Source organism: Lepisma saccharinum, chromosome 15 (genome assembly GCF_977018435.1).
Source record: "Lepisma saccharinum chromosome 15, izLepSacc3.1, whole genome shotgun sequence".
NCBI classification, from domain to species: Eukaryota; Metazoa; Arthropoda; class Insecta; order Zygentoma; family Lepismatidae; genus Lepisma; species Lepisma saccharinum.
This window is the reverse complement of record NC_139243.1, coordinates 61181870-61201194: the sequence shown is the minus strand read 5'-3', so window position 1 is coordinate 61201194 and position 19325 is coordinate 61181870. Positions and strand designations below refer to the sequence as shown.

General features: G+C 37.2%; 1 protein-coding gene across 1 annotated transcript in view; it reads left to right on the top strand.

Moving 5' to 3' along the window:
• Positions 1–19325, top strand: part of LOC145999280 (uncharacterized) — a 66119-nt gene that overhangs the window by 7457 nt on the left and 39337 nt on the right. Inside the window, exon 2 of the mRNA XM_083136218.1 lies at positions 603–1276. Coding sequence (XP_082992344.1) covers positions 603–1276 — 674 coding nt within the window. The remainder of the gene's footprint in view (positions 1–602; positions 1277–19325) is intronic.

The following is a 19325-nucleotide window of genomic DNA, read 5'->3' as shown; positions in this document are numbered from 1 at the left end:
TGTATTTCATTCTTAAGATATATATTTTTAAATATAACCTTAAAAAACCCAATAAAACCCAGGTTTTATCAGGTTTTATCTGAAAAAAAAAGAAAAACCCACTTGGGTTGAGTTTTTTTTTTAAGAAATCTAGGCAAAATGCCAACCCTGCCTATTGCAAGGCAATGCTAAACCACAAACAGCCAACACAACAAAGGAATGTCTGAAAACATTCAAGTGGGAAGTCCTCTCTCTATAGTCCAGATCTGTCCCCGTGTGACTTCCACATCTTCGGTGAGCTCAAAAAAGCACTGCGGAGACAACAGATTCAATCGGACGATGACATCAAGGAGTACTTGTCCAGCTGTTTCCAACAGCAGCCAAAGGAGTTCTATGACCATGCCATTTTGTGACTGGTGTCACAATGGGATAAATGCCTAACAGTGGCAGACAATACTTCTGAGGAACGTTACGTAAGTACTGTGAAATATCCTCTGCCTCATTATTTATTGACTGAGCCTCATAAATAAAAGAATCTGATTATTTTTTTTATAAGAAGTAAAAAAGACATTTAAATTAAAGATCATAATTTTTAATCCACACTGCTTGTGATTGTCTTTCAGAAGGCTTCTTCATCCTGGTCTGATGATTGTGAAGAAAATTTGGCTCTTCAAGTGTCTGACACAGGTTTCTCTCCTGTGGAAGTGCTCATAAAGTCTGAATCAGAAAGTGCCGATCCATTAGTTTGTGAACAAACATCTCTGAAGAATGTGTGGCTTCCGGATGAGTCATGTGTCAAGACTGCAACTGATTCATTCAAGGAGCCTCCTGATGTTGATTTGTCTGTTGACATCAAACCATCTGATCAGTGCATACAGGATGCTTCTGTCGATATGAAACAATCTAAGCAGTGCATACAGGATGCTTCTGTCGATATCAATGAATCTAAGCAGAGCATACAGGATGCTTCTGTTGACATCAAACCATCTAATCAGTGCATACAGGATGCTTCTGTTGACATCAAACTATCAAGTAAGTACATGAAAGAAACTTCAGATTGTAAAGTGGAAAGTGTAAGTGGTGATAGTTGGATTCAATTGGAAGGCAGAAATCGGGAAGTTCCTAGTGGGCAAAATGTACATAAAAGTGAAGGATTTTATCCATGTTATCATGGACAACTTGTTAAAAAAATGCCATGTGAGGACAATGACAATGGTGAATTAATTTTAAGTGAAGATCAAGACATGAAGTATTCTGTAGAGAATCCTGATGAGGTGGAAGGCGAAATGGCAGAAAGGTAGGCGAAGAAAATTTTAGTACAAGGATTGAAAATGAGCATGGCAGTACTAAGGTTCATAATTGGACCTTTTGGTTGTAGATTATGATTCATGTAATTTCTCTATTGTGCCACCAGTGCTGCAAGGTTACTGGTCATTCAATACAAGATTCTCCAGAGGTGTCCACCCCACCATGTCAGATTGGGATAAAATTTGTTACATTATATCCTTAGACATATATAATAACCCATAGGATTTATTTTTGCTTTTGGAATTTATAGTCCTCTGAAATTTCCTGCCATTTGATGCCTTTTTTTTATGGGATCAATCCATGTGTAGAGTGGTGTATCCAGAATTTTTGGATATACTTTTTTGATAGTCAGCCCTCATTTTGTCATCCTTTCCTGCCTTTATTTTCTTTTTAGGAATAAAGGGCCAAACGGGAGTAATGTCCCCTGCCTTTCCCCATCCCCTTGAGGTTACACAGCATGTGCCTATTTTGGGCCCCAAGATCCTTTTCTTTTATTGTGATTTCATCATGCTACGAATGCAATATTTACATGGTTCGTTTTCGATTTATGTTTGTTAACACGTACTGGAAAGTTTTAGCATTAAAATAAAGTCCCCAAATGCATTCTACTAAGGTTCTGATTTGCTTCTACATTCATTCCCACTAGTCTACTGCCCGACCCTGTGGCCGAGTGGTTAGCACATTGTGCTGCGACGCCGAGGGTCCTGGGTTCGAATCCCGGTCGGCCTTGGTTGTTTGTGAATGTCCATTCATCAATTTCATCACTCATCCCCATCTTCGCAAATTAGCCAAGAGGCACAAAACGCAAAGTAAAATAAACTAAATCAATCAATCAATAAAGCACCTCCCCTATGGCATAGTGGTAAAATCATCGACTTGTAATCAAGGTGTCCTGGGTTCAATACCCGGTGGAGGCACATAGTGGTTCAGATCCCACTTTAAACTGTAGGTTCAGTCCCGATTAGCTTACTGTGCATAAAGTGGATTTAAAACAACAATTCAATCAATCAGCATAAATAACTTTTTTTTTAGAATCAAAGCGTGCTTCTTTAAGAAAGTTTCAAATTTCGTGTGACAATGATTTCCAAAATTCTATGATAATTAGTCTTTCTGCTGGGAGAATTTAAAAAAAAATCATAAAACAGTTGGAACCGTTACCATATTTTGGTTGCCTGACAGTGGAATTATACACTTGCAAGATAAGATGTGGCATTTCCCCTTATACTATTTAAATTTGTTAAAAAATTAAGTTTGACGCAGCATGCTTAACACCATGCCAAACAACATAAATGTTGTTATCAATGTTTTAAGCAAAACTGTGCACACTCGAGATGAGATACCACATTGTGACATTACATGCTTAGTTTTGAATGCAGAAAGGGCGTTGCTGGTGTAGTCTTGTGCATTCTAGCAAGTTTCATTTTGTGGACATTATGCCTATATGTACAGTAGGATTCATGAGTATTACTGTGCAAATTGTTCATCACCATGTTCGTGCACTCTATTTGACCCAATAAGAGCTTCAAGAATGAAATGAAAACTCAAAACAAGCTGCTGACAACTTCTGCACCAGCATACATAAAAATCCATCGCTTAAAATCACACAGGCTGAAAGAGAAATATTAGTGAAAATACGTCAGGGACAATTTGCTCGGTAATACTCATGGATCCCACTGTACTGTCTAGATTATAATTTTACCTCATGAAACTAACCTGTTTTCTTCTCTCTTCATGTGATGGTTATAACCAAAATCTCATCCGATAATTCAAACCACCTTTAACTATAGAACTCACAATTTGTGCACTTCATTTTGATTTATTTATACAAACTGAAATTTTGCATTTGTGCAAATGAAATATGAAACTTGTTTTTAGTAATAACTTCTGCAACCAGACAAGCATATAACTTGACTTCACAATTTTGACCAGTATTTCCCCCTCCCATCCAAAAATTACTGAAGCAAGTATGGATCCAGTCATTTACATATGTGTGTGTGTGTGTGTGTTGAACAAGGGAAGTACTGCATGAATGACCGAGCACACTGACCAATATCATCCACAATTTTTGTTTTCACACTTCAGTGGCTATTTTTAATAATATTAATATTTAATCTTCCAGTACATTTTATTGCCATGTTCTTATAGCACTGATTCTTGTAACCACTGAATTTTAGCAGTAACACAATAAAGAAACATACTGTCCAGACTCAAAATTGTAAATTGAGTAACTGTTACAAGCAATGAATGTGTAATTACAGTGATAGTGAACACAAACAATGCATAAGGCCACAGTATTGAGATGACAGTGAAATAATTTACAATACACCAAGTCGGCAGGGAGGAAAAATGTTTCTTTGACCAATTGGGGAATCAAGACTTAGTATTAGAGCTTATAGACAACACTACTTAGCCGAAGTTTTGTCAACATACACAAACGTCATGTGCCTAATATTGACCATATATTTATATAAAACATGGTGCAACAGCCCATTGAAGGTCCAGGTCTACCACCAACTGTTGACCTCACTTCCACCTGATCCTACTCAGTACCTTCTCCCAAGGTGGAAGATCATCCAACCAGTTACAGGGTGTCCTGTGGTCAGCACGACAAACCCCCAGTCTTAGCTGTAGGTTCAGTTTACGCTACTCATTTGTAACTCCCCAATTTCCTCACAATGGTGCATGGCCACCGGTCCCACACATAGGCCGAAATCTCTTGTTGCGTTTTCCCTAGGAGACTAAAACCTGTGCACATCTCGTAGCCTGAGCGCAAAGCATGGTACCTTAGACTGCACAACCATGGTGAGGGACCATATATTTACAAGGAAAATCATAAATTATAATTTCTCACCTAAATTTCACTTCTCGGTGTAAAATTCAATTCATCTGGCATTGCTATCGCTACATGCCAGATGATGTAGCTTGTTTCAAAATTCCAAACTGATATTCATTTTAATCTCTATGACTTCCTTTTTTTAAAAAAAGTACATTTTGGCCATTAAATGTGCCAATTAAGTATTTGATCTAATCATGTACGCTATGATTAAGTGAATAAATTTGTACAGTTGTACATATTCTTGGAACACACTTGCATGCAAGGACCTCCCCAGTGGTTACATGTCACCTTGTAATGAAGGGGTCCTGGGTTCAATACCTTGTGGAGGCGCACAGCATTCTGGATTCCACTCCAAACTGTTAGTCTGGGTGCCAAATGCCAAAAAGTGGCATAACCTTGTTTTGAGGTATAAATAAAATGTTTTGGCTGTTTTTGAAAGCTTTTGTTACGTACATTTCAGATCCGATTGATGCCAGTCTGTCCACCTTGAGCAATTTGAGTAATTCAAGATTGTGTCCAAAATGGCAGACTATACAGTTAATGATCTATATCTCAGTAACCAATGGTTGTAAAGAGAATTTTTTTTATTCTTGATCCTCATTAGATGGACTACAAAAAAGATTCTGTGTAGTTTTCGCTAATGTCAGTAGTTTTACTGTAATTTAAAAAATAATCCTTAAAATATATAATTTTTCTCGCACCTTTTTGAAGTTTTTGCCTTGTGACTTTTGAATAAATTAAATGACAGGAAATTTTTTTTTGAATAAAAGTGGTAGCCCAATTCATAACCTTTAAAACAATATAAGACTTAATGCATTTGATTGAAAAATACACTATAAAATATGTCCAAAAATGGAGGATAGTGCCAAAAAAGTGCATCTTTATCACAGGTGTACTTGAATATAACAGTGAAGCACATTTTTGGCACTATCCTCCATTTTGGGACATATTTTATAGCACATTTTTCATTCAAATGCATTAAGTCTTGTATTGTTGTAAATGTTATGAATTGGGCTAACACATTTATTCAAAACAATTTCCTGTCATTTAATTTGTTCAAAAGTTACAAGGCAAAAACTTCAAAAGGTGCTAGAAAAATTACATATTTTAAGGATTAGTTTTTAAATTATGGTAGAAGTACTAACATTAGTGAGAAACTACACACAATCTTTTTTTTTAGTGCATCTAATGAGGATCAAAACTACAAAAAGATTTTCTGTTTACGACCATTGGTTACTGAGATATTGGACGCCATCTTGAATTACTCAAATCGCTCAAGGTTGACAGTGTGGCATCAATCGGATCTGAGATGTACATAACATAAGCTTTCAAAATCAGTCAAAACATTTTATTCATACCTCAAATCAAGCTTTTCAATTTGGTACTGTGACGTGGTCGCGTCCTTTGAATATATTGGTATAAATTTTGGAAGCTAAACAAAAATATTAAATAGGTTTTGTTATACCAGTAAGTCCACGACCACTTCACATCAGCATTGGCCAAACATTAGAGCCCAAAAAAAGGGGGTTGGTTGTCAAAAACTAGATCTGTAAGAATATTCATAAAAACCTGCAACCCTTTTCTCTTTTTACTCTATTCCACCATTTATTGCCACTGTGGTAAAATCATCATTCATTCCAAAAAGATGACCACAGATATAATTGGCCCCTTATGCTGACTCCTAAATTAACGTGGATCTCGAGCACCCATTTCCCACCATACCATATACTTCCCCGTTTATTTAATATGCGAGACTTAATACTGCTTTCCGTGTTCGTGGTCGTCTATCCACGAAAACGGAAACGCTCTCAACATATATATATCCAAACAAGATGAAATGCTAAAGAACGTAAATATAATAACAATTGGATACGTCAAACTTCATTTTAGTGATCATTTATTATAACAAACCATCGCCCGTACAATTAGAAACTTCTCCCCAACAATTGACAAAGATCTCTCCATATATATATAATTGTCTGTACAATATATTAAAACCCACGTGGAAAAATAAATAATTCCCTTTATCTTACATGTCGTTAAAAAAATTATAACAATGAACACCCAATAAATAAATACCAAGGCATGTTTATGGTTTAGGTGATCGGAATCCTATATCGACGAAATTCTCAACAATCAAGGTGTCGAATTTTTAACTGCACTACTTTTGGCATGGAATAAATGCACTAAGTTTCAAAACACTAAATGGATAATTCAAAAAAGAGTATTCCTGAAAATCATTACTGAACAAAAAATGACCGGTCAATTAACTTGAACATAAACCAAAATAAATTAAATTATTATACCCAGTTATTCCATGTCCAGACATTGTCAAATGCCACAGTCAAATTTGTGTGTCGATGCGGATCCGATCACCCTCGCCCGTGATCAAGGAAGGAGAAGGAAGCTCCTTACTATACCAATGCCTCTGCTGGAACGACTGTTCTCTCGGGAGAAAACCTCGCCCATTGTCGAAGCTTTCCCCTTTGAGTTACACGGTTCTCCCGCTAGGGGAAACAGCGTTGCCAGATTTACTCTACTCGACGTCCAGAGCCGGGCGTCAGGGACACTGACGCAAAACTCCTTGTTAGAATAACGAGGAGAATGTGGTGGAGCTTTTTAAAATTATATGAGTTATAAGCAAACACCACAGTACCTGGGCTATGAAGGTCCAATCTCAATTAGCCGAAATGTGCATTAAGTGGATTTAAAACATAAAACTCAAACTAGCTCTTGCATACAAGTTTAAGGACTAGTAGTACAGAAAATGCTCTAAGAATGCACACGTGCTTTTCCAATGAAACTTTTGAGAACTGGGCATTCCAGGCATGTACTTTTTAAATATGATGGTGACATGTTCAAAAGTGGTATTTTGTCATGATTACCTGCAAATTTCAAACTATTTGCATTCACAAAGCCGATGCCAGAGCCTGACTTCTATAACACAAACCTTTCAGAAAAATCATTTTTACAATGTATTTCATTATTCGAGCATGTCATAAAATCAATAGTATATTAATGAAATAGAAACAGATCTAGAAGTATCATTAACAGTTTTGAAAATATGGTGTGTTAACCTTTTGACGCCCAAGCCCTTTTTCAATAGTAAGCCTCGGTTGCCCAAGCCGATTTTGAGCAAAATGCAGAGTTTCAATTAAATGAGTGTAGTTCGGAAGCTAATTGCCCTAGAGAGATGAGTGATATACCGTTGTACGCGGAATGAACCAGAGATTCAGACTATATGAAATTTTTGCAAATTCGGCGTATATGTGGCGGGGGGAGGGGGCTAACTCTCAAAACGACCTTGACACAGCGTCTCGATCGAGACACTTGGGCAATTGAGGGTTACTTTTGGGTATCTCGATCGAGACGCTTGGGCACCTAAAGGTTAAATGCAGTCATGTGTTACTGGTCCAGTAGTGTAGCAAGGGTTGCATTCGATCCACTCAGGATTCCCAATTTTGGTGCAAAATACAGGATTTGTGGTTTTTCATTGAAATGCAGTGTTCAAATTGAAGAAAATGCAGAGGTGGAATACTTCAGAACTACTGATCAGTAGGGAGGGGCAGTTGCCCCCCCCCCTCCCATCCACTTTTTGATCTGCATTATGACCTCTTAATGCTAAGCCTTGTTTACAAGGAAAAATTAAACTCCTTTTGCTTCCCCCTCCCCCCCCCCCCCTCAGTTTTGGCACCCAATCACCGCTACGGATTTTAATGTGTAAATGATGTGTTGCAGTATGGTCTCCTTCCTGTAGCCTCATTTCAGAAAATTTTGTCACAGGAATATCGTTCCTGTAGGTAGAGTTGAAAATTATCTGGAAAGAAGGCTTTTTGGGAAATGGGGGGGGGGAAACTGTTTTTTCCATGGCTGTTTGTTGGTTTTCTTTAGACTTCTTTTGCAAAATTTGTCATTACGCACCTCTAAACTCACAACTAAAGCTGGAAGTGAAATACTGTAAGGGGAAGAAAAGAAAACCATACATTCAAAAAATCCGGATTTTTTGCAACTGACTTTAGAGCCATTCACAGCCAGTGGTGTAGCAAGGGGTGGGCGAAGTGGGTGACCGCCCAGGCCCTCATGCCTGAAGGGGCCTCGCATCCCATGAAGCTTATGTGAAAAATTTAATAAATGGAAGTGAGAAAAAAGATGGAAAACGAAATAAAACTGAGTGCAATAATATTAAAACATTTTGTTTTTATCTGGCTTAAAATTCTAGTTAAACATTATAATTTGAATAAATATGTCAATACAGGAGTAACTAGTGATGTTGATTAGGGGGCACCCCTTTTTTGCCAGTTTTGGTCCCGCACTATGCTCCCCCCCCCCTCCCCGTTTTGGAACACAATTGCCGCCACTGGGCATGACATACAGGCAGGAGGTCCCAAAGCATAACGGAGCCAGAAATAAGTAAAAATTATTGCCGTATTTCTCATGTGAAACATTTACTAAAAATTCATGATAGCTTGTTTGGATATTTACCCATTCATTATTTTCTTGAATAAAAAGCTGTTTGTCTTGTCTTTTCATCTTTCTCTTGACCTTGCATTCCCAATTATAATATGTTAACAATAAAGCACTACCAACTGCCACGAAGTAAGCGTTGTTTTCAACTCAAGGAGGGTTTGGGTAATATTAGTTCTGGCTGGATACTCACTGGGAATTCCTTGAATTCCAGGAATTCTGCATGAATTATTTGCTCCGGGAATTATGCGTGAATTCTGCTTGAATTTTTCTCTATAGACGTGAAAAATTGCAACTTTTATTAATCCAAATCTTATTGAATTTATAGATATTGATAAATGCCCTGAGGCGAGATTTTCACAATTGAGTTTTCATTTTTATCGAGGAAGGAAAATAATGTTGTGTGAAAAATAAAACAGAATTCTCTCGATCTGTTTGCTTTGTTCCTTTGTAGAGGAATCTGAGAGACAGATGATTATTGCAAGTTAAGATTTCTTGAAGATCATTAGGTAGATTTGAGTTTGAAATTCTTACACAATTAACAATTTTTTGCAGGTTAAAATATATACCATCCACATAATCAACATTACAAATTAGCTGAGTTTGCAAAGTCTCGTACTTCGCGCTGATGAAACACAAACACTAACATGTAATTGAGATTAGTATTACACACGAATGCACAAATTTACGTGTTTCTTAGTTTGAAATAAATAAATTTACATGGCCAAACTACCAGGCATTTACATACGATGCTTCTCTAACTCAATTGAGGCCTCTTGTTATATGCGCTCTTTGGTGCAGTCCATAGACTTGCAACTTGCATGATTTTTCTTTGTTTAACTCAAACACCTATTTCCCTAAATAATATTGTGTGATGCTCAAAACCTGATGGTAAGAGACCTGTAGGAAGGCCAAGACGAAGAAGATGGAGGGTCAACGTTAAGATGGACCTAAAGGAAATCAGTAGGGATGGAAAAGAGTATATAGATCTTGCTAAAGATAGGGACAGATGGAAGGCCTGTGTTGCTGCAGCCATGAGCCTTCAGGTTTAAGAAGGCGAGAGAGTTAGTTAGTATGACATTTACAATATTTTTCAAATTCCTCCCAGATGCAGAACGTAAGGCTTCAATGTAGGACATGCCCGGGAAATGTTTAAAACTTTTTTTTTTTCAATAATTGCCTCAGTGATATTATTTTTATGAGTGACCTGCATGGATTGTGCATCAAAACTCAACCCCCCTTCCTCCCCTCTCCTTGCTGGCATTCTTGTTTAACCTCAACAAATTTTGCCAAGCCTGGCTTAGTTATAATTACTGAGAAGCATTTGGTATCATCCTTTCATCATAAACAAACCAGGAAGACAACATTTAGTGAGATTTTACACTGTAACACTCCATGCATGCTAGAAGAGCTCTCTTGAATATAAAAGCAAACCTAATTTCTTACTGTCATGCTCATTTTTAGTCTGTTTTTTTTTAGGTGTTGTAATGTTGATGTTTCTGACTGGAATGGGGCCCAGCAGGATTTCAGTGGCCACAGTGCAGGTTTATCTAGAGTAGTGGGTGGATTAAGTAAGTAATCAAGCAATCGGTAACACTGATCTACCTACCAAACAATTATATAGTAATGTAGTATAATATCTTCACACACATATATGCTTGTACCTATTTGAACATAATTATTAACTGTAATTATGTACTGACATGTTCCATACCATGTGTGGAAAACAACCACTGTACAATGGTCAGCGGAATGAAATAAATCATACATCATATGAACGTGTAGCAGCAGCCAATCATGGCCATTTGTAGCACATCATAAATATTGTGTGTAGTAAATTATTATGTGATACTACAGGGTACACACAATATCTTTATGACTGAAAAAAGTAAATTGTAATGTGCTAGGTGGCCAATATAAATTTATAATAGGAAGACATGCTTAAGGCCATAGACAAAAGGTACACAATCGTAGTAATCACAAAAGCCACTAAGTAGGAAGCTAATGATGCATTTTCACGCAATGCTTCAGTCTCTGACGAGAACCAAGATCCGGAAACAATCTATAGGGGCAATTGAACTTGTACGCCACTGCTGTACCCTCAAGAACAAAATCTCTAATGCAACTTGTCAATTTTCAATCATGTAGAAATCATCCATTCACCAATCATGCACAATCCTCTGCATAAACACTAAGTGAAAGAGGAACACAAAATCACCCCTTCTAGTGACTTGACTTAAAAATGCCTCATAATTAACACCTGAAATGAACCCATTCAATAATCATAGAATCTTGTTAGCAAAAAAAAAAAAAATGTTTTTGTAGGGTAACGAACAACAACGGATTTTTAGTTTAACTAGTTAATAGTTTTATTATAATAGCTGACGCAAGGAAGTAATGGCTATCAACAATACAAGAACCAAGAACAATATTAAATTAGTCAGATGACCCAGTGTCAATTATTACAACTTCAAAATACAGTTAACAAACCTTGCCAAAATTTACTTGATTGATCTCATTTTAATAGTTTCTTGACATTCAGATATTTTGGCAAACTTTAATTATTGATATAACTCGTGCTCTTCTATGGAAAGAATAAGGGGGAGAGCATGTGGGTGAAACTTCATGACGTATTTTGTTCCCTTCATCTGCTTTTCAATGCTAGTGACATCTATGGAAGATTTTGAGGAACTATATGCCTCCCTGTTTCAATTTTCTAAAGTAGATGGCAGGCCTAGGCAACAGGCAGTGACTCCAATCACAACATACAATTCCTGATTCTAGTTAAATGGAATGTTTTTAGGAAGGTCTCCAGAAATTTTCACAATTAACAATGTGTGTTTTTGTTCCAGTGCAACAAAGTGTTTCACGAGTTTTGGGTTTAAACCCACATGCACAGACTGCCCTGTAGGCTAAAGTAGGATCTGAATCAGTATGTGCTCGAAGTTGAGAGCGATATGTGTGTGGGTGTGGGGGCGGGGGTGGAGGTGGAGATAACCCTGGCTAGGAATATTTACGCAAAGTATCCATCACCTGTCACTATTTTAATACATATGGACATTCCACAGATATCTCGGTCAGACACCCATAGCAAAAGTAGAAAATGTTAGCTAGGGGATGTTTGGTCGAGCCTTGGAGTTGGCGAAAAATGCAGGTTTCACCAGGACTCTTTATTGGACATAATGTAAAACTTACATTACATAGCACTTGACATGAATATTTATTATATAACGGATTTACCATCCAGTACTTAGCTCATTTCCTGTGGTTAGAGATTGCAACACTGGGTCAACCACACGGGTTTGAATTTGAAATGACCATCCCGGACAGGCTCGCTAGCTCGGTACATCTAGAAATGTACACTTCGTGCTTCCAACAGGTATCGAAACCGACACACGTTCATTACATTACATCACCACTACACCATCAGGGAGGTGCATCATTCCAATCATTGATTTTTGCTTATGGGACATAATGTAAAACTTACATTACGTAGCACTTGACATGGATATTTATTATATAACGGATTTACCATCCAGTGCTTAGCTCATTTTCTGTGGGGAAAGATTGCAACACTGGGTCAACACACGGGTTTGAATTTGAAATGACCATACCGGACAGGCTCGCTCGGTCAGTTCGACAAGGATGGTGACTCATGTTGCACAGAGTCTGCTTTGTTTTGGTACCCGTAAACAATTGCAATGAGTGTGTGCTGTTTAGTGTTTAGTCCACACTTGTTATCGTAATCTACACCTGCAAAGAAGTTTATTCTTATGTTTGCAATGAAGGGAAGATCATAGTCACAGTAGGTTATTTAAAAGCTGTATAGCAGAAGTACACAAACATTTGAATTTCAAATAAACGAAGTTTCTTTCTAGCCTACCCCTCCACATCACCCCCCCCCCCCTTTGTCAGACCTGAGGCTTGCCATCTAGTGTGGGCATTGAGAAACAAGTAGTTCCTTAAAATCTTTGCTAGATGTCACTAGTGTCACCAGTGACGTCATGGAGTGACGAAAGCCACAGAATTTAACATTGAGTTAACATTTCTCCTTTAGTGGTTTGTCTATGGGGGCGAGATTGATGTTTATGCTAGTTGCAATTTTTAACAACGGCAACCATTTTTACCTTCAGTTGTTCATGAATGCAATCTAATGTTCGCAAGGACAATCTAACTTCAACGTGATAAAAACACAATTGCCGATGGGGGGAGAAGCATCCGCAACTGTTCATTCCCTTTGTTGAATATGTAAGTATCAACTTGTACTTGCAGAAATTAAACAAGGACTCAGCCACTTGTGCTTTTCGACCCTCAAAAACAAATGTAAGTCTATGCACAAAAGCAGTTCATACTCCCCTTTGTTATGTCGATAAATCACTGTAAATTCACTATCTAAGAAATGTACGTACCTCATTCGTAGAGGCATGCATATTTCGTTTTTGACGAAAACATGAAATGTGAAATAACACATTCTAATGTTAATTTTTCATGTTTCTGAAAGGTGTGAGGTGCATTTTCCTAACCTATTTTGTCACAAAATTATGCGAAATGAACTGCAAAATGCGAAATAGACTCTTAAGGACGAAATTTACCGTCTATATACCAACGCAACACTTTCTGAAGTCTGAAGTATCCTGTGAGTTATGCAATTCATGGAAAATTGATTAATTCTGCTGTAAATATTTGAGAAGCAAAAATTGACTCCTTTATGCAGGAATAAACTTAATATTCTGGTAATGATTAAAGTGCTATTAGAAGGGATATGTTTATTTTATGTAATAGTGCAGTTTTTAATCAAATTTGGGATGATATTAACATTTTTTAATCCCAAAATGTATTTTTATATACCACTTTTTCACTGCTATTACAGCGAAATTTCATTTTATTTACCGCTTTTGAACCCAAAATTGACTCTGTTTTTGTACCGAAATTTTGCTTTTTTATTTACCAAAAATATGTGCCTCTACTCATTCGTCATTGACCACACATGGTGAGAGTTCTTGAAGAGTGAAGAATCGTTCTAATGGTTTTTTTGTGTTGCAAAAGCACGTTCCTCAAATTCCACTCCTTGCCGTTCCATGTTTGAGTCTTCCTGCACCTTAGGAAACAGCTGCGTTGAATGGGACGTCCAAACAACCAATACTTCGGTCGATCTTCTTCTCCTTCGTAACATCAATGCATTCCCACAACGTAAGAATCCGTAACATCAATGCATTTCCACGACATAAGAATCTGTAACATCAATGAATTCCCATGATGTAAGAATCCAAACTCTGCGACCGTTCTTTTTGGATACGAATCAAAATTCTTCTTAATAACTTGTTCCAAAAGATGCAACTTCCATTCAACTCGAGACATCAAGGTGTTTAAACAGTTCCTACGTTGCCAAATACCTCTTCATTAAGAATCCACATGCATGCCGCTTCCAAGAAATACGACAAATCCAAAAGTCCAAAAACGTCCATAATCATTAGCCACAAAATCGTAGTATTGGACCACGGTAAAAGCATCATGCTGTTTTATGCTGCCTTCCTTCCTTCATTGCTCCAGAATGACATTTCAGTAAACACAATACTTCCCTGAGGCATCATGTAAGAAAATCACTCACTTCAATAATGAATTTTCCTTGTCCATGCTCTTCTGTTCCAAAACCGACGATAAAACTTAAGTCACTTTATCCAGCACATTGCGATCGAAGAGGGGAACGACTGATGACGCTGTGAGTCGAAGTACAGTACGTGTGTGTTCTCAAAGGCATGTCCAGTACGAGTTCTCAGCCGAAGTGGGGAAAGGGCGATCGTGCAATACGTCCCTCTAGTGGCCGTTTTTACAATCAACACTCTTAAACAAAACCATGATGCACTGCATACCGAAATGGGAATGAGGAAAATTGTGGAATATTTTCCGCCGTATTAAAACTGATTCCTGTTCAATCATCACTCCACAACTCATCAATATGCACGTGTGATGTCTTCAACACACCAGCCAAATACAAAAGTCCAAGAAGGGCTTTCATCTCAACCAAATTGGTACATTTTACATCTCTTTCACGAGAGTAATTAGCTTTTGAAACTTCAACATACTTATTTGTGTAATCCACTATCTTCTGCAGTATTGGATCAGTAAACAAACACTGCCACGCGTTCACTGGTGTGTTGGCCTCCTTTGCTTTGCCTCTACATCCTGGAAGGTGATTGACTATGTTGTGGCGTCTTGTGGGCAATGATTGAGAAGGCTCAGTCCTCTTCCACTTGGTCCCATTCTTCCCAATGAAGTAACCTCTCTCGAGTAAAGGAATGTCATCTTCTGACATAGCATCATCACCACTTCCATCTTCATCGTTAGTGTCACTTTGTTCTGTGTCAGTGTCAAGCTTTTCATTATCTCTGTTTTCTTCTTCCCCGTCAACTTCACTTTCAATTTCGCTCTCGTCACTTCCTAACTCTTGGCCTTCATCGTCTTCTGACACCACTTCGTTCAGCATACGACAAATTCGATCTATAGCTTTTGGATCCATCACATCGAAATTAAAACAATGCATGATGCAACAATGCACGCTACTGCAACAAACTGAGCGTTGACTATTTGCACAAACGTTAACGGTCACTGTGGGTCACTGTGACCCACACACACCCTTTCCTGCCGACACCTGAACGCAAACTAAAGATCGTCTGCAGGGGGGTAAAGGACAACAGAAGGTAGGAAGCTACTACAAGTACCATCCACTTATTGCGGACCCTAACGGAATTGTAAAGAAAGAAAACTTAGGTGCGGGTCATGGTGACCCATGCAACCTCTCCTGGGTTAAGTGCACTGCGGGCTATGCCCGTCGTGAGACCCTAATGTGGACTGTCAAAGGAAAGGAGTTTTCTATACAAATTTTGAGAGGAGCAAGTTCTTCATGATTGACAGTTATTTGCTAGATTCTAGGATGGCACTTATTTTACTCCACCACTTATCATTTAGTTTCCAAGCCAACACTACCCACCTTTCACTGTGCCCTTAGACTAAGGAACAATAAAGAATTGTGAAAGGATGCAAGCACCCTTGTGGGCTGTCTGTCAGTCAATAAGTAAGGGTGTTTGATAAACTTGCTTCATTGCATTTGAGGTAAGTCATCTGACGAAAGGGACAAATTTGATTTCCATGTTAGTTGATAATTTCATGACAATATCACATTTATTTTTGTATGCACTTGACTATGAAATTGTATCTGTAATGCTGTGTTAACTGTAGCAACAGAATTGGGTAAGAGGTACAGCAGCATGGGATTTAACCTCACAGCCTTTGACTTGACATTGGAGTACTTCACGGGACATGGAAATCTGCTACCATAGTTTTTACTTTTGATCAGGTATATTATATTCCTTTGTAGGTTTGCAATTTTGATTTTTATCCTCCTCCTAGGGATTTTTGCACATGATTTTACAGTCACATATGTGCATTTTATAATATAACATTTGAAATATTCACCCTGTAAATTGTAACAATTATGGACTTATGTCATAATTAATTTTAATACATTTAGATATTCTATCCATCACACATTTATTTGTCATTGCTTAAAATGCAAGACATACTCATTCACATTAGGTATTTGTTTGCATTACGCACATAGATGGCAGACTGATAGCTCTACCTTCTGCACTATACTAGTGCGATCTGGAATAGGGATAGCCAAATCTGGATATTGGATATTTTTTTTATCTGGCTATCAAATATTCAGATATCGGATATTCTGATATTGAGATATATGAATTGTCTGGATTATCCAAATGTCCAAAATGTCCAAATATCTTATTGTGTGCATTATCCAGGCAGTTTTACCATTTATCCATTTTAAGGGCTATGCAATTCCTTTATTAATCATATTCATATGTTACTGTACAGATTTCCTACAAATTGCTCATCAGATCTCTACTATCTAAATTATCTGAATATTTGGATATCCAAATTATCTGTTGCAACCAAAATGGATATTGGATTATTTGAAATATGGATCTCCATTATCTGGTTTGTGTGTCCATCCCTAATCTGGAGGTAGGTCGCAATCTAAAAAAATGTAGAACGATCAGTTAGATATGTTCTTGTCCTCACTCTGAATTAAATACATTCAACCACCTCTGTGGTTAGTTGCCTAAAGCCAGACTGACTATCGACAACATTATGCTTTTTCCGAAACCAATTTTGATGGTGTCTACAACTCGACGGTCTGGTATTGTTAAACTTTGCATTTCCATGCCAAGTATTCCATCACTCTTTGTCCAGCCCATACGCGAGTGTACCTTGACACTTTCATCTGCAAAGCGAAGAACAGAAGCAGGGAGAAGCAACTTGCCAGCTGCCAGCACTACATTTGTTCTCGAATCATTGAATTGGAAAGAGATGAATGCTGACTTGTTTACTATTTCTTTATCTGAAGACTTTTTCCATGAGATTCTCAACTTTGCCTAAATATTTCAGGTAACTTAGCTTCATTATTTATATTTTTTTAGGTGTTTTAGGTATAGCATGAAATTTTATTACTTTGATTGTCTTTAAAAATCGAAAGTTTTGACAAAGAGCAACTTCTCAGTTTCTTCGATTCATAGTGTATCTGAAGTGACACAAGGGAAAGGAAGTAAATGTCTGTGTCTTGTAATCTCTGTTCTTGGCCCCCTGCTTGTGTTCAGGTCATACTTACTATGGTCTACCATTGACTGAAGGGTAACTTCAATATGTGATTTAGTTTTCATGAACTCCTTCAGGTACACCTCTTAATGGCTTCCAGAACCTGGTTATATGAAGAGTGCATGTTTTGCTGAAAGATTGAAATACAAACAAGCATTTTTCTTGGAAAAATGTCACCTACTCAATAACATTTTATATTTTATTAAAAAGGGAGAGAATTAATGTATCTTGAAACTTGAGTAATGGCATATTAAAAATGAAACACTTGATGAAAACCGATTCTGAAAACTTCACTTTAAAATTTGAGCTTAGAAGTACAAAAAATAAGGTTCAAACCAGAATTGGCACCCAATAGGTTTATAAAGACTAGTGATATGATGAAGCTGAAAGTTTGCTGATGCTGATGTACTCACGGATAACGTTTGGAAAGATTCTGATACATAAGACTATTTAATGGAAATGGAATATTATTTTGAGCATGACAAAAATTAATTTGCTAATTTGATGAGTTCCCACAGAGCCAGGATATCTAGACCAGCTATTTGCTCCACCCAAATTGACTTTTACATCATCCCCTTGAAATGTAACTCTAGATTTTCCAATTTTCCAAACTATCATTAGGCTCCATGGTTCGATATAATCCAAACACTTCATCTTTGTCAAATTTCACAGTACTCAGGTAATCTCTTACCAAGGGACCTAACTCAATTTTTTCTGAATCTCCTATGGCCTTAGTAGGTGGTTGTTGGAGTACTAGAGAAGTATGAATACTAGAGAATGGTGTAGGATGAAAATCTGCATAATTTCTAGCAGCAAGAGGCACTAGCTCATTTATGAGATTCTTATTTTGTTCTGTGACACCCTTAATTTATCTACCAAGACCACTGATAGCATCAATAATTGATTGATCTTGATTTTTGTGTTGTTCATAGTATCCTCTATTCTCAGATTTCCAGCCTTTAAATCTTTTAGCCAGATAGTCACGTAAATTCAAATTGTCTTCAATTTTATGTTTTGCCATTTTTGTTTATAGGTTATATATAACGTCACAACGTATTTTATAATGACTCAACATTTATAAAATTGTTAATTTTGTTTCTATATTTTTATTGTTTGGTTTTTGAGTCATATCAATTGTAGCAAATACAAAATCATCTTTGTTCCAGCAGGAAGAGCAGAATTTTAAAAATTGACTGTAGTTTAAATCTCCCCCTACATAGTCATTATATACATGTTTAAGATTAGTGTGGCCCTGACGAAACAGACAAACTAGATTTGTATTATCACGAAGTAACTGTTTGGGAATCTTAGAATAAGTCTGAGCCAGATAAAAACAGTCTATTGCCGTGTGACGACCCTGAGTAAAAAATTACGTACTTCATTTTGATTTTCTAACATTACATCATCAAAGACTACAACTGAGCTTTATGAGCACTGAGTTATGTTATTTCATTTTGTGTAGGTGTTGATTGCTGTAGTTTTTCTAATTTGTTTTGTATGTCATCTATCAAATGATGAAAATGAGATAATTCAGATTCAGTGTTCAGATTTTCGAACTTAGTAATTTGCTGTTTGACTATACTCAGAGTTTCAGTAATGCCAGGTAATTTTGATTCCAGTATTTCCTGGACACTCATTAGTTCATTTTTCATTGTTGCCAAAGTATCCTAAATGTGGGCTACGGTACTTTGAATTTTCCCAATATCCTCGTAAGTCTCAAACTGGAGTTTGATGTTGGTAGCATTATGAGCAATGGCATTAAGTTCCAACAAACTCTATAATAATATTACTTTTCTCATCTTTTAGCTTGCCCGGTACCTTTTTGTTGTGGGAGGGAATACCAAAATTAGGATTATATGAAGATGTATCAAAATAATCAAGCAACTCAGGGTGTTCTACATTTTCATACAGATTAGGTGTTTTGATGTAATATACAAAACTATCCGTATCCATATACAGGAGAGAAATGTTATCCTTATAATAGGGCTTCATTGCATTATAGTGAAGCTCCAGCATGTGTAGCTTGGACATATTCAGGACTGCAGCTCCCATATAGATTGGTTTGTCA